The sequence below is a fragment of the Equus przewalskii genome, chromosome 12, assembly GCF_037783145.1.
Source record: "Equus przewalskii isolate Varuska chromosome 12, EquPr2, whole genome shotgun sequence".
Lineage (NCBI taxonomy): Eukaryota > Metazoa > Chordata > Mammalia > Perissodactyla > Equidae > Equus > Equus przewalskii.
The window spans coordinates 20,281,142-20,296,145 of record NC_091842.1 but is presented as its reverse complement, the minus strand read 5'-3'; the positions used below and the strand labels follow the sequence as shown (position 1 = coordinate 20,296,145).

At 54.5% G+C, this 15,004-nt stretch overlaps 2 protein-coding genes across 3 annotated transcripts; both read left to right on the top strand.

The window, feature by feature from the left end:
* The first annotated feature begins 1,966 nt into the window (after nucleotides 1-1,966).
* MAPK3 (mitogen-activated protein kinase 3) lies at nucleotides 1,967-8,611 on the top strand. The gene is made up of 9 exons (XM_008514361.2): nucleotides 1,967-2,168; nucleotides 3,208-3,390; nucleotides 5,186-5,375; nucleotides 5,560-5,676; nucleotides 5,969-6,083; nucleotides 6,479-6,610; nucleotides 6,779-6,888; nucleotides 6,981-7,135; nucleotides 8,006-8,611. The coding sequence occupies exons 1-8, from the start codon at nucleotides 1,990-1,992 to the stop codon at nucleotides 7,101-7,103; spliced, it is 1,149 nt and encodes a 382-aa protein (XP_008512583.2). The 5' UTR covers nucleotides 1,967-1,989; the 3' UTR covers nucleotides 7,104-7,135; nucleotides 8,006-8,611.
* Nucleotides 8,612-8,758: 147 nt separating this feature from the next.
* Nucleotides 8,759-14,810, top strand: GDPD3 (glycerophosphodiester phosphodiesterase domain containing 3). Of its 2 annotated transcripts, none has more exons than XM_008514253.2 (10): nucleotides 8,759-9,420; nucleotides 9,681-9,723; nucleotides 9,958-10,093; nucleotides 10,176-10,221; nucleotides 10,379-10,497; nucleotides 10,581-10,670; nucleotides 11,006-11,139; nucleotides 12,688-12,747; nucleotides 12,853-12,904; nucleotides 14,616-14,810. In XM_008514253.2, exons 1-10 carry the CDS (start codon nucleotides 8,916-8,918, stop codon nucleotides 14,751-14,753), a joined length of 1,323 nt encoding a protein of 440 aa, XP_008512475.2. In that variant the 5' UTR covers nucleotides 8,759-8,915; the 3' UTR covers nucleotides 14,754-14,810. The 2 variants fall into 2 exon arrangements, 1 of the variants encoding a protein (XP_008512475.2); XR_011524772.1 differs by having other exon boundaries at nucleotides 8,775-9,420; nucleotides 10,379-10,464; nucleotides 12,688-12,752.
* Nucleotides 14,811-15,004: the final 194 nt, after the last annotated feature.

The window sequence follows — 15,004 nt, the reverse complement described above, 5'->3', positions numbered from 1 at the left end:
TTCCTCAATCTGGCTGCTCATGCTGCTCCTTCTCCTTGATGCCTTTCTTCTACCCCAAACTTCTGAAACCCCACTTCTTTTTCAATGACACAAATGCCATCTCCTCCTTTACTCCCTCCTCACTCTCTAGAAAGAATGATCTCATCCCCTCTGAGTTCACACACCATTTATTACATCCATGTATCTTATATTAAATTGATTTATGTATGTGCATATTTCTCTTCAATAGATTAGAAACTCCATATGGAGAGAGGCCAGTGGGTAATCTGCCCAGGGTAACACAGCGAGTAAGTAGCAAAAAAGGGATTCTAACCCAGGTAATCTGGCTCCAGAGCGTTCTTGCTGTTCACCACTGTTTCATACTACATAGTAATCTTTCATCAGCCACAGCGCCTAGCTCAGAGCTTTGTACACAGTGCCATTCAATATCTTACCAAATGAATAACTAAAAAAACATTGATCTAATTAGCACCTCTTGAACCTTCACTGACTTATGGGCTATTGGGAACCAGCAACTCAGCCTCATTAATCTGAATTAGAGTGCCTGGCCATAGATCTAATTATGAGCAATTTCAGAATCATAATTACTGGTCCATTTTGTCTCTTGATCTGTAATGCATATAAGGACCAACTCCCAGCTTCTCAGGGAGAAAAAAACAACATGATTACTTACTGAAGCCTAGGAAACGTGCTTTTCTGAAGCTTCCACCTCACATCTTCACTGCGAACTGAGGGGGATGGACTTGATGCTCTCCGAGGGCCCTTTCTTCAGTTTTAACAGTCTATGATTCTGAGAGATGGCAATGGAATTAAAAAGAGCCTCTGCCTGTGTGTCAGAAGATATCATTATGAGTCTCAGCTCTGTCTTTATTACAGTGACCTTACCCAAGTTAGAGGCCCCAACTCTAATTTCCCTCCATAAAACTTGATTCACTCATTCAAAATTTTTGCGCGTCCAGGTGCCAGGCCTGGGGGAGGGGGGTTGGGGGGTGGTGTACAGTAATGAACAACACAGACATGAACCCTGCTCCTCCAGCTAAGAAAATCAGACGACACCTCTATTGTAGGGTTGTCCTAAGGAAGAAACTGAAGGTCAAAGTATGGTGTGAACTATGAAGTGCAGCACAGGATCAAAAGATGATCTTGACAGGATTCCAGTTTTGCCAAATACAAGGACAACAAAAATGTTACCTATTTTGCTGTTTTCGAGAAAAGCGTGATAGTGCAGTTTAACCAAACCCAGTCAACTTTGCATGCAGCTTTCTTGCCTCTCCCCTGCTTTCCATGTAAAGGTCGGCTGGGGTTATCTGTCCTGGGGGTACAGGCACTGCTCCGTTGCCGGCAGAGGCCAGATAGATCCCTAGCCCACTCCCGCAGGCCTCTGTCCAAAACCCATCAGGCTGGGAGTCTGGACCCTGGGTTCTCCAGCTCTCCTTTGTCTGAGTGGCTCCAAGCCACCAGCCCGGGCTGGGGATTCAGCTTCCTCATCGGTGAAAGGCAGGCTACACCTGTGAAGAAGCCATCTCCTACAGCTACTGTGAAACACGGATAGGATCACTGAGCATCGGGCGGAGCCTGGCTCAGGAAGTTCAGAGGGCTGGTGAGGGCTCCCTTAGGGTTCCATCTCGAGTTCTGGGCTGCTCCTCGGCAACCCGGCCCTGGTCCCAGCTCCAGCACTCACTTGCTGGATGGCTCGGGATGAGGTCACCCGGCGGCCCAACTGGCTGTTCTACATTCAGGGGGAGAGTCTGGACCGTCTCAAGACGGCCCTGGGGAGCTTCTAGCTTGACTGGAACAGACGGGGCCGGCAGGTGCGAGGGACCACGGCATTAGCGGCGAGAAAACCGGGCGCGCGCGGGTCACAAGACGGGCGCAGGGCGCGCGGGGGCGCGCGGGGGCGGGGCCTGGCGCGCGGCTCCGCGGGTGACAGGGCGGGCGGGAAGGGGCGGGGTCTCGGGCGGGGCCGCCGGCGGGAGGGGAGGAGTGGAGATGGCGGCGGCGGCGGCGGCGGCGGCTCAGGGGGGCGGGGGCGGGGAGCCCCGGGGAGCTGATGGGGTTGGCCCGGGGGTCCCAGGGGAAGTGGAAGTAGTGAAGGGGCAGCCGTTCGACGTGGGCCCGCGGTACACGCAGCTGCAGTACATCGGCGAGGGCGCGTACGGCATGGTCAGGTGAGGGGGCGTTCCGGGGGAGGGGGCCCCGCGGGAGGGGGCAGGGAGGGGTACTGAGTGCTCTCTGAGCCGTCGAGACTCCTAGCATCCCGAAGAGGCAGGGGCTCTTGGAGACTGGAGAGCGTCCCAGGGCGAGGGCCTTTGAGTGCTTCCTGGGGGAGGGGGCGCAGCGTATTCGAGGGAGAGAGGGCTTGGGGGCTTTGAACGACTATTCTAGAATGAAGGAGGGCCATCTGAGTACGTAGATGTGTGGGAGCTGTGGGGACCTTGGGCACTCTATAGACACGGGCTGAGGCGAAGAGAGTTAAGTATTCTTGGGGAGGAAATAGCCTGAAGTGGAGAATCAGCGAAGGACCCTTCTTTGGGGAGAGGATGCTTTGATTCCCCCCAGTGAGGCCTGCCAAGGAGTTTGGGAGAGAAGAGCTCAGGGCTGAGCAGGGTGGGGCAGGGCTTTGGGCCGGGGGCCAGGGGCCCACTGAGCTATGAGGGGTCCGGCAGTGCCTCCCTGCAACTTCCAGGAGGGGTCTGTGAGTTCTCCCAGCCCCACTGTGTGGTCTGGGCCTTTGTTCATCCGGGAACAGCTCTGCTGCTTGGGTCTCTCACCCTGACACCAGTGCTTGCCTTATCCCTTTTCTCCAGTTCCTCCTATGACTCCCTCCTTCTCACTGTGTTTGCCTCACTGTACATCCTCCACTCATCTTCCACCTCCTAGACCTGTGTTGGGATGAGGGAGCCCATCCCATGGGGATGGAATGAGGGGTCAGGGCAACTATAATGGAAATGGTTGAGGAGAAGGGAAGCCAGTGGTCGGTCAGTCTCTTCCTCTGTTTGTGAAGTCACTGAAGGGCTGCCTGGCTAGTCCCCGGCTTTCTCCCTGGAGATCCCAGGCCTTCATAGCAGGAAGGAACCAGCATTGTTTATGACTTGGCCACAGCCCTCTCCTGCTCCCTTCTCTCCCTGCCAAGGCCTGGGTGGGGCCACCAGGCCTGGACTCCCCCTTTGTAAGGCCACACCGACACCACCTCTCTGTCCCTCTCAGCTCAGCTTACGACCATGTGCGCAAGACTCGAGTGGCCATCAAGAAAATCAGCCCCTTCGAGCATCAGACCTACTGCCAGCGCACGCTGCGGGAGATCCAGATCTTGCTGCGCTTCCACCATGAGAATGTCATTGGCATCCGAGACATTCTGCGGGCACCCACCCTGGAAGCCATGAGGGATGTGTATCCTTCACCTTGGCCAGATGGCTGGCCGGGCACAGCCTCAGAGCTGGGCTGGGAGAATGTTGGCTTTCTTTCTGTTTCCTTGTTCCCTACCACCCTCCAAAACAAACCCAGTACACGAAATTTTCCAGCAGAAAAGAGGCCACAGAGTGTAAGAGGACCAGGAGGCCTCAGATGAATCCTGGCCTGCTGTAGCCATGCCGTGTGGCCTTGGGCAAGTCCGTTCTCTCTGCTCTGCCTCAGTGAGGGCTGGGCAAGATGGTCTCTATGGGAGCTTTGTCTTCTGACCGCTGCAATTCTGTGACGTAATCCAGCCTCTGCCCACAGTCAGTTCTTGTTTAACAGATGATGATTCTTTCCTCTCTGGGTCCTCAGACTGGAAGGAAGACAGCTGTCTTTTTTTGAGGACCTACTATGAGTCAGGTGCAGTGCATGCCAAGTGCTTTCACATTTCTTATTCTACCTCCCAACTGCCCTATGAGATGGGTCAATCAGCTTCATTTCAAAGATGAGCACCCTGAGGCTCAGAAGGCCTGAAATCAAGTGTTTCTGCCGCTGCCACCTCCCCTCCCCTAGATGAGAACCTGTCCTCCTTTCTCTGAGACTTTCTGCCCAGAGCCCCACCCCAGTTACCTGTGGACTTGAACCTTGCCCAGGGAGGGACAGCCTTGCCTTCGTAGCCCTCCCCCCAAATCGCTTTCCTGGCGTGTTGTCCACTTCCTGCCTGGCTCTGTTGTTAGCAGCTTGTAACACCGGCCACCTCCCCACCCCCACCTCCTCACTCCCAGTCCTCCACCCAAGAGTGGGGATTTGTACTGCAGTGTCTGCAGTCCCCACCACAAACTGTGGGCAGGAAATCTCCACGCTCACCCCCAGCTTGCTGTGTGACTGTAACCAAGTCACTGCATCTTGCTGGGCCTCTTCATCTGTAAAACAGCAGGGTTGGTCCAGATGTTCTCAGAAGGCCCTTTTGAGGCTGATTCTAAACGACAATCCTGACTTATTCTTTCAGAGACAAGCCAAAAGACGTTTATTTATTTATGTTTAACCTTTGTTTTCTCCTAAAATATAAAAGGACATTTACTCCTCCATCTTCTGATGTGTGTCTAAGCACTCTTTGAGTAGGAGTGTGCTCTTGGGAGTTTCTCCTCATTTGTCTTGCACAAACCATTCCCATAAGGCAGGCATTTATTTTTAAGCAAACATTTATTGCATGCCAGATGATGTTCATACATTATCTCATTTAACCTTCTCAACAGCCATGTGGCTCAGGCATTTACCATAGCCATACCAGTTCATGTTTGCTGATCATTTACAATGTGGCAAGCACGGGGCTGGCTGCTTTACACAGGTCATTTCCTCTAATCTTCACAACTACTCTCTCAAGAACGGTTCTTCCCCCTGCTTTACAGATGAGGAAATGGAGGTGCAGACAGGTTGAGGTCCTGAAGCCCGTGAGCAGTGGAGTGGGGATCTCAGACACAGGCAGATTAACTCCAGAACTACTGCTCTTAACGGTGCAGTTCTCCTGCCTCCCGCAGTTTATTATCCCTCTTTTCCCAGTAGGGAAACAGAGGCCAGAGAGCTGAAGTGCTTTGCCCAGGGTCATCAGCTGAGGCCCTGAGCCACGCTGCTGAGCACTGGCCTTGCCCAGCCCCTCATGTGGGTGGGCTCATCTGGTGAGTCCCAGGGGTGCCAGCTGGAAGAGATGTGAAGCCTGCTCACCAGAACCTGTTCTTCTTAACCAAGTGCCTCCTGCTACCCCCACCCGGGGGGTCTCCGGTGCCATCCTCAGCTACATTGTGCAGGACCTGATGGAGACAGACCTGTACAAGTTGCTCAAAAGCCAGCAGCTGAGCAACGACCACATCTGCTATTTCCTTTACCAGATCCTTCGGGGCCTCAAGTATATCCACTCAGCCAACGTGCTCCACCGGGATTTAAAACCCTCCAACCTGCTCATCAACACCACCTGTGACCTTAAGGTCAGAGGGTTAGGTGCCTGTCCCCTCCTCCCCCGGCGTCTGGGGCTTGAAGGTGACCAGTAGCCCCCATGGGTAGGAGAGTATCACAAGCAAGGGGAACAGCATGGGCAGAGGCATGGCAATACGATTACATGGGCTGGGGCGGCCTTGAACACCAAGCTTAGCAGCCTGGGTTGGATTCTAGATCTGCGATTTTGGCCTTGCCCGGATCGCCGATCCTGAGCACGACCACACCGGCTTCCTGACAGAATACGTGGCCACTCGCTGGTACCGGGCCCCAGAAATCATGCTTAACTCCAAGGTATGGGGTTCACCACCTCTGAAGGGAAGGGGCCAGATCCCTTTTAGAAAGCGCTGGAGCCACCCCTGAGCCAGGCACTGAGTCCCATGATGCAGGAAGTCTACCCCCTGGGCCTGGTCACACTACTCTAGTCCTTGGGCTCTGGAAAGAAGCTGAGCATTAGCTCTTCTGGGCCTCTGCCCTCTGCCTTCCTGGCTGTCGTTGAATCTAGGTTGGGGGTGGTAGCTTGGCCCAAACAACAGGGCCCTTTTGAGGCTGGTCCAGGAGCCCACCACTTTCTCCTCCTCCCCAGGGCTATACCAAGTCCATCGACATCTGGTCTGTGGGTTGCATTTTGGCTGAGATGCTTTCCAACCGGCCCATATTCCCTGGCAAGCACTACCTGGACCAGCTCAACCACATTCTGGGTGAGAGGGGCCTGGCCAGTGGAGTGGGAGGGAGATTAGTTTATCAGAAGTGAGATTTCTTTAGGGTCAGGGTGAGCGAGTCTTCAGGAATTGAATCAGGGATACCATCACGTATGGAGCCTGTAAAGCATCTCACAGTATTTCAGTGAGGTATAGATACCATCCCGACTTGATAGATGGGAAAAGCAAGTCTACACCCCACACTTAGGACGTGCTGGAGCTGGGGTTTAAACCTAGGACTGCCCGAATCCAGACCCCTTGCTTTTCACCACCATAGTATTGGCTGGGCGGGAACTGTCAGGGCCTGGAATTGATTGGTGGGAGCTCTTGTTCCTCGGTCCTTCTGTTCCCAGAAAGGAGAGGAGATTTCTTACCATCACCTGCCTTACCCACAGGTATCCTTGGTTCCCCATCCCAGGAGGACCTGAATTGTATCATCAACATGAAGGCTCGAAACTACCTACAGTCTCTGCCCTCCAAGACCAAGGTGGCCTGGGCCAAGCTTTTCCCCAAGTCAGACTCCAAAGGTGAGAGAAACATGGGGGCTGATGTGGGATAAAAACTAGGTGCACAGGAGGGTACGTGAGCCCAGAAGCTGCCTGAGTAGACAAGCCCCTGGCCATGGAGAAACAAAGTAATGCCTCTGGGAGCTCCTCTGGCCTTCCCTTTGACCCCTGACTCCTGCCCTTCACTAGCCCTTGACCTACTGGACCGGATGTTGACCTTTAACCCCAACAAACGGATCACAGTGGAGGAAGCGCTGGCTCACCCCTACCTGGAGCAGTACTATGACCCAACGGATGAGGTGGGTCAGCCACCAGGAGCAGGGCTGGCAGATAGGTGGATGGGTAGGCACCCTCAGTACCTGGCCTGAGCCTTACTTCTTTGCCACCCCAGCCAGTGGCGGAAGAACCTTTCACCTTTGACATGGAGCTGGATGATCTACCAAAGGAGCGGCTGAAGGAGCTCATCTTCCAGGAAACAGCCCGCTTCCAGCCTGGGGTGCTGGAGGCCCCCTAACCTAGACAGATGCCTCTGCTCCCTGGGGCCTGGTGAGTGCTCCCCACCGCCCACGCACAGATTCACCCTGATACCAGGGTCCCCAACATGTCTCCATACAGTCACAAGCTTGCTCACGCCCACGATCCATGTGTATGGTGGCAACAGAAGGGCCCAGAGCCTGCCCAGGCCCAGACCTGAGGTCCGCCAGTTCTTCATGTCCTTCCTCCTCTATCTCAGCCCCAAATGTCTCCCGCCTGTTAACACCCTGCATCCTCCAGCCCCAATAGCCATTGCAGACCCTCGGAGGTCACTGATGGCCCCTCTCACCTGTCTGAGGAACAGAGCCAGATTTTGGCTCTCCCAGTATGGGCAGAGAGGCAGGTGGGGCAGTCATTGTTGTGGGAGGAGCCAGCAGCACCCAGCCTGACCCAGATGCTTTTTCACACCTGGTGCCCAGGTCAGCAGTTCACATACCTTTGGGGGACCCTGATGTGCCTGCACCCACACACACTGCCCTCTTTTCCTCCTCTAGTCTCCTCTCTGTCTTTGGCCAGCTGTGGCCTGATAGAAGGAAGGCAGACACACCTGGGTTCAAACCCTAGTTCTGACACTTGATAAGAGCTCCATGATATTGTACAAGACACCTCACCTCTCTCTGCCTCTGTTTCCTGGAGACAGTCTTGATAAGGAGAGCAAACACAGAGCACTAAGCATTGTTCTAAGAGGTTGACATGTATTAACTCATTTAATTCTTATAGCAGTACCTTGAGATAGGTACTAATGTCATCCCCATTTACAGATAAGGAAACCGAGACACATCCCACTTACCTGTGAGGATGAAATGAGAAATCTGAGGTCAGGGCTCTGGCAGGTCCTCTTGTGGGTGCTAATGTTCCTTTCCGGCCTGCCTTTTTGTTTAGGCCCTGCCTTCTGACTGTCCCTCCCCTGCCGGACTGTTAGAAAATGGACACTGCGCCCAGCCCAGACCCCGGCAGCCCAGGTCAGGGCAGAGGGTGGGCCTGGCCCCCTCCCCTTGCTTTGCTCAGGCCTCCCACTTCAGGCAGGCCAAGGTTCCCTCCATCCCCCCCACTCCCAGGACCTGAGAGGCTCAGGTGGCCCCAAAGCAATTCCCCTCTGCTGCTCTGCCTTCGTCTACCCCAGCTATCCCAGTCTCTGGTACTTCTGGAATCACACAGCTCTGGCTGCCCCGGGACCTACTGAAGGGCAGTGGGGGATGGGGAATGAGGGACACTGAGTAGGGATTCAGGGCAAACCCTGCCTGACTCACCTCATTAAAACCCCACCCCATTTTCCTTGAAGGAACATTCCTAAGACTCAAGGACTAGTATCCCTGAGGAGTAGGGCCTGGACCTGAACCCCTTTCCCAAAGCTGCCCCATCTAACACTCCCCGCTGCTTCTGTGTGTGGGTGAACAGAAGTGGAGATGGGGGCCCATGGAGAGCCCAGTGCCCCTGCCCACCCCCTGTGCCTGTATCTAATATATAAATATAGAGATGTGGATGATGGCCTTGGCTCTTTCTGTGTTCGCCGATGCCCTGACCCTAACCATTGCTGCTTTGAGGACTGACTCTCTGGGCCAGCTGCTTCCCGTCTGTGGCTTCACCCAGCCCTAGTTACCTTTGGCTCCCCAGTTGGCTAGGGTTGAGGATGGCAGTGTAAGGAGCTCCAGACTCCTGGACAGAGTGGAGTCAATTTTCCCTTTAGTCACTGTTTTCTCCCCTCTCTGATGGCTTCCCGTCTAACAGGCTGAGGGTGATTTGGGGTTGACTCAGGGGCACCTTACACCCCCCCCCCCCGCATTTTCTGGAAATGGCAAGGGGCAGTGTGTTGTATACCCTGGCCACACACACCAGTGGAAGGGGGAATGTTATGGCAGATCTGGTGTTGGGGGACTTGATTGCCCACTCTGGCCAAGGACAGAGGGGTGCTGGGATCTGTGAAGGGTCTCGGGGTATGAGGGCCACAGCTGCCTGGCCTCTGCTCCTGCCTCTACCTCATCCCCAGCTGAGCCCTGCAGCCTGGCCCCAGGCCAGCAGCAGGCTCAGCAGGTCCCAGGGGCGTGGTAGCAGCCAGCGGTGGAGCCAGCCTATATCGGCAAGGCAGTCAGAGAGGCAGCATAGTCCATCGGGAACAGCTGAGCTCACTGCAGTCAGTGCCTGGAGAGGAAGCATGGCCATGAGCCCTCTGCTGTACTACGCCTTGCCTGCCCTGGGCAGCTATGTTGTGATCTCCATGTACTTCCTGCGCCGGCCTCACCTGCTGCACACACCCTGGGTCCCAGCCTTCTTTCCCCGCCTAGGGGCCCACCGGGGAGGTAAGCTGGGCATGGGTAGGATGAGGGGGTAGCGGCTACTGAAGGTGGAGTGATGATAGCAAGACAGGAGCCACGGTAGACAGCAGGTCCAAGGGGTGGGATGTTAGAGGGCAGAGACCAAGGTCGGAGTGGAGCAGGGTGGTGGAGCAGGATGTAGAATGGGAAAAAAGTTCAACTTGGGCTGACTAGGGGTGATGAGGCAGGGGTGGGGGAAGGAGGGAGGCCAGGCCCCAGGGACCCACCCCAGCTGCCCCACACAGGATCTGGAGAGCGGCTGGAGAACACCATGGAGGCCATGGAGAAGTGAGTGCACCTGCCTGGCCCAGCTGCCGGGTAAGGTTGTGCTAGTTGAACACTACATGACACCAGAGGGTGCCATTCACTTCCTATCTGAGTGACTGGAGCTCCCTGGAGGTGTGTGGTGTACAGCCTGCACATCCCACCTTGAACTCTGCCCCACGCTCCCCAAACCTCCCCACCACCCCACGGTCTGGCCCGTCCCCATCCCCCTCCCACCACTGACCTTCGCTCCCTTAGCTCCGTGGCCCAGCGAGCAGACCTCCTGGAGCTCGACTGCCAGCTGACACGGGATGGCGTAGTGGTGGTATCACATGATAAGAACCTGTCCCGCCAGTCAGGTGTAAATAGGGATGTGGGCAGCCTGGACTTTGAGGTGAGCCCTGCTCTCACTGTACCCAGAGAGCCACCACGCCTCCATGCATGCGTCCTGGTGACATGCTCCCTGCTTTCCCCAGGAGCTGCCCCTCTACAAGGAAGAGCTGGAAGTGTACTTCTCACCAGGTGAGACCATGGGCTGTGAGCCCAGGGCTGAGCCAGCCCCACTGGGGTCATGGCGTCAACCTCTTGCCCTCTCTTCTCTGGGACTTGCCCCCTCCCTCTGGGTTCCCACCCTTATCCCACCAATCCTTTTCTGATCCCTATTTCTACAACCCCCCAGGCCACTTTGCACATGGGTCAGACCGGCATATGACACGTCTGGAGGACGTGTTCCAGAGGTTCCCTCGGATGCCCATGAGCTTGGAGGTCAAAGGGGAAAATGTAGAGCTCATTCACAAGGTGGTGCTGCAGACAGGAGCGGGCGGGGCTCAGGGCTGGAGAGAAGCCTGACTCTCCCCTTGGTTTCCTCCTCCTCCTCCCAGATAGCAGGCCTGGTGAGGCGATTTGACCGCTGTGAAATCACCATCTGGGCCTCGGAGAAGAGTTCAATTATGAAGAAGTGCAGGGCTGCCGTGAGTCCCTGTTCCCTCCCTGCTCCCCACCTCCCCCCAGCCTCAGAGGCCTAGGCTGGGAGGGGCCTGGGCGTTCTGGAGGAACTGGCCCTGTGTAGGGTCTCCAAGAGTAGGATTGGGAGAAGTGGGGTGGTGGGGAAAGTGTGTGAGCAAAGGCCTGCTGGTGGGCACGGGCAAGTGCACTTAGGCCCAGAATACCCGGCCCAGACGGGGCTCTGATCCTGCACATGGTTGGGCTTCCTGAATGTCTAAAACTGTTTCCCCTGAAGGCCAAGCCTCTCCTCTGCTTCCTCAGGAGAGACTGATGCCCCTTCTTCCTTCCCCTTGCCTCCCAGAACCCCGAGATGCCGTTCTCCTTCACAATAAGCCGAGGATTCCGGTTGCTGCTGCTCTATTACCTGGGGCTGCTGCCCTTCATCCCAATCCCTGAGAGGTTCCTCATCTGCTTCTTGCCTACCATCATCAACAGGTACCCACAGGGCCCCGTCTCCCTTCTTCATCCTCTCCCAGACCTCTGGCTGTTTCTGGCTTCAGAAAAACACCCACCACCTCAAACCCCATTGGACAGGGTCCCTTTTGGAACAGGAGACCCGGTGTCCCCAGCTCCCTGGCTACCCTCAAGGATAACCCCCAGGGTACTTTGAAGACACTGGTTCTCACCCAGCATTCATGAATACTAAGGGGGCCATGAACCCCCTGTAATTCTATGAAAATGTGTGTTGATGTGGATGGAGTTTTGGGACAGAGTTATTATTCATCCATTCATCTGACAAATATTTATTGAATGCCTATTCTGTTCCAGGTGGAGTTACACTAGTAAATAAGACCAGTGTGGGTGGGGTAAGACGCTCTGTGAACTTACAGTCTGGCAGGGGAGACAGCTATTAATTAATTATAGCATCACTCCGATTCTCAAAAGGAAAAGCAAGCATTTTCCGCTGGAAGAGAAGGATTAACAAAGTAACAGCTGGGTCAAGTATCAGGAATTTGGATACTTCGCCAGCTCTCAGGCCTGGCTCCTCCCTTTGCTTTCTGAGAACTCTATGGCCGCCCCCAGCGCTTTCTGCTCCCCTCTGTTGTCCTTGCTAGTCCCAACAATCCCTTGCTACCAAGACATCATTGTACTACAAAATTTTGTATACATAACTTTTTTTTTTTCTTGAGGAAGATTAGCCCTGAGCTAACATCTGCCGCCAATCCTCCTCTTTTTGCTGAGGAAGACTGGCCCTGAGCTCACATCCGTGCCCATCTTCCTCTACTTTATATGCGGGATGCCTACCACAGCATAGCTTGATGAGCGGTGCCATGTCCGCACCCAGGATCCGAACTGGCGAACCCCGGGCCACCGAAGTGGAGTGTGCAAACTTAACCGCTGCGCCTCCAGGCCGGCCCCTACGTAACTTTTTATACATGGTTTACAAAGTGTTTTTACATCCTTTAGTTTATTGGAGTTTTACCTTGTAGCACCCCCAGGTTACAGGAATCATGACCCCCATAGTACCATGGAGAATGGGAGGCTCAGAGAGGTTCTGTAATTTGTCCAAGGTCACACAGCGAAGCCTGCCCTTGGACATTGTAAAGGGCCTCTAAAGTCACCCCTGGAGTGGGACAGTTTGGCGCAAGTAGCCAATCCGTTAAACACTGTCTGGTCTCAGAAAGCTGGACCAGCCCAACCAGGAAGACCTCCAGATTCCATGTCCAGCTTGGGAATCAAGCTGGGTGCTGGTGGTCCTGGCCCACTATGGATTTGGTGTGTGACCTTGGACAAGTCACTTTAGCTCTCAAAGACTCAGTTTTCTCTTCTGTAAAATGGTGAGGCAAGGGGCACACCTTCAAAGCATGGAGTCAAGGGTATGGGAGTAGGATCTCACTGCACAATGGGTGAATTGTCCTCTGGGAAACTGTGAAGGCTCTTCTAGAGGGGGCAGGGTTATACTAGGCGGGGTCACTGCCACCCCACCCACCCCTGTGACCGAGAGACCCCCAAGGGGCTGACTACACCACCACCTCTCCACAGGACCTACTTCCCATTTTCCTCCCCTGGGCTGAACCAGCTGGCTGCCGTGCTTTCCAAATGGTGAGGTGGGCGAGAAGGTTGGGTGGAGTGTCCCCACAGGCCCTGCCACTGCCCTTCTCCTTGGTCCCCTCTCATCATGGTCTTTGCCACCCCTCTCCCCACCAGGTTCATCATGAGGAAAAGTCTGATCCAACACCTGGAGCAGCGAGGGGTGCAGGTAATGCTTGCCGCCCCCCGTAAGTGCGCGGTTCAGCACGGGCCTAGCACAGCATTCCAATTATAGCTCTGCCACTGACTAGCTGGGGCAGTTGGGGAGGTCACCTTCTGAGTCTTGGTTTCTTTGTCTGTAAAATAGAGATGATGGTATATTTAAGTGTTCTGGATATGTAACTGGTACGTAGTAAGGGCTTGATAAATGTCAGCCATGCTGCTGCTGCTGATGTATTGAAGTGTCCTGATCCCTGATGAGGGGGGCAGGGGAAAGAGCAGAGAAGTGAAAAACCAGCCCAGCCCACTGCCTCCCTCTCTCCTGGGCATCATCAGCTTTGACCAGGTCATTTAATTAGCAAACCTTTGTTGAGAACGCACTGCATTCCAGGCCCTGTGGTACCGGGGACAGAGCATGGAGCTTACCATCAAGGGCAGAGGAAGGAAATGAGGAAGGTCATCGCGGGGGTGATGAGTGGACAGAAAGGAAACAGTGCTGTGTGGGGTTAGAGAAGGCCTTCTGGAAGAAGTGAGGAGCTGGCTCATGGGGAGGGGAAAGGAAGAGCATGAGATGGTAGGAGGTAGGAGGCTCAGCGTGTGGGAAGGCCAGGAGGAATAAGAGGCCATGGCAGTCCGAGGAACTGAGACGGGTTCTGCCAGGCTGCAGTTGAGGAAGCAGCGCAAGGGGCGCTAGAGGAGGCAGCAGAGGCCGAGGCGGGCAGCTGGTGCACCTCAGTGAGGAGCCTCGACTTCAGCCCAAAGGGAGGGGAAGCTTTTGAGGGGCTTAAGCAGGGAGAGATCCAGTTGAGGTTTGTTGAGTGAGGGTCACTCCAGCCACCATGTGGAGACGGGATTGTGGGGCCAGTGTGGAAGTAGAGTCTCATTAGGAGGCTGAGGCTGCCAGTGACAGGACTTTGGCTTGGGTGGCAGCAGTGGGGATGGATGGGAGAGTTAGCCCACAGACAGGCCAGGACTCGACCACTGATTAGATGTGGGGCGAGGGAGGCCTGGGGATGACATAGGTCTTTCCGATCAGCCCTCTCACTCTGCGGGTCTTCACAGCTCTTGGAGGTTGGACCGTCACTCTCATTTGTCACATTAAGAAAGCAAGAGGTCCAGTGACTTGCCCAGGGTACAAATACTACGACTGCCTGCCTCACTACCCACAAGAGGGGACTCAGGAGGCAGGAAGATGCAGAGCCGCGGCAGATGCGGGCAGGCTGGGCGGCACTGATCACTGGTAAACCTTCCGCAACTGGCTCTCCGGAAAAAAACACAGCACCCTAATTTGACCATTGGATAATTTTCCTGCTGTATATATTCCCACAGTGGCCAATTTCAGGCTGCCAACATGAGGTCACTGAACACAGAGTTGAGAAGCACACCATTATATAGTATTTCTATCTTATACATTCAACAGACATAACCTCCAGAGCACAGGTAATTGTAAAATGTAGTAAAATAATTAGGAAGTGATGAGTTTTGGGGATCTATTACCTTTGTTTTTAATATAATTTATTGACTTGTAGATTTATATAATTTAGTATTTAATAATGGCTGTTTTTAATAACCAGTTTACAAAATTCCTGAAAACTTAGCAATTTACTTCAGCATACCACTGCTGGGGGCTCTCCACAGAGGAGAACTCCCACCATCTGGATGTAAGGGGGAGTTCCAGGTAAAGTTGTGTGGAAACTACAAGCCCATCCCTCCCCACTCAGGTGATATTTTGGTGCCTTAATGAAGAGTCAGATTTTGAAGTGGCCTTCAGCTTGGGGGCCACTGGCGTCATGACCGATTACCCCACAGCCTTGAGGCGCTACCTGGACAACCAACGAGCAGCTGCCAGGGCCTCCTAAGCCTGGTGCCCTCTCCCTCTCTTCTATTTCTCTTCCCCAATAAATATTTTCTTTTCAGTCATGTCTTTGTGCTTGGGGGACAGAGTTGGGGAGATCCTAGACTGCAAAGATGGCAGTTTAGGGCAGACGAGGCCAGCCTAGGGCCAGAGTCTGGGCCCCTAACCAGCCTGACCCACTGGTTCCACCACATTCCAGACCTAGAGTAGAACCACACCCTGTGGCAGCCTGGCCTCCACTCTCCTCAGGAATGT

Coding starts and splice junctions, on each gene's coding strand:
- MAPK3 (XM_008514361.2), top strand. CDS start 1,990: ATGGCGGCGGCGGCGGCGGCGGCGGCTCAGGGGGGCGGGGGCGGGGAG. Junction 5,677..5,968: donor AAATCATGCTTAACTCCAAG/GTATGGGGTTCA, acceptor CCTCCTCCCCAG/GGCTATACCAAGTCCATCGA. Junction 6,611..6,778: donor CCCCAAGTCAGACTCCAAAG/GTGAGAGAAACA, acceptor GCCCTTCACTAG/CCCTTGACCTACTGGACCGG.
- GDPD3 (XM_008514253.2), top strand. CDS start 8,916: ATGGCAAGGGGCAGTGTGTTGTATACCCTGGCCACACACACCAGTGGA. Junction 12,748..12,852: donor GCTGCCGTGCTTTCCAAATG/GTGAGGTGGGCG, acceptor TCTCCCCACCAG/GTTCATCATGAGGAAAAGTC. Junction 12,905..14,615: donor TGGAGCAGCGAGGGGTGCAG/GTAATGCTTGCC, acceptor CTCCCCACTCAG/GTGATATTTTGGTGCCTTAA.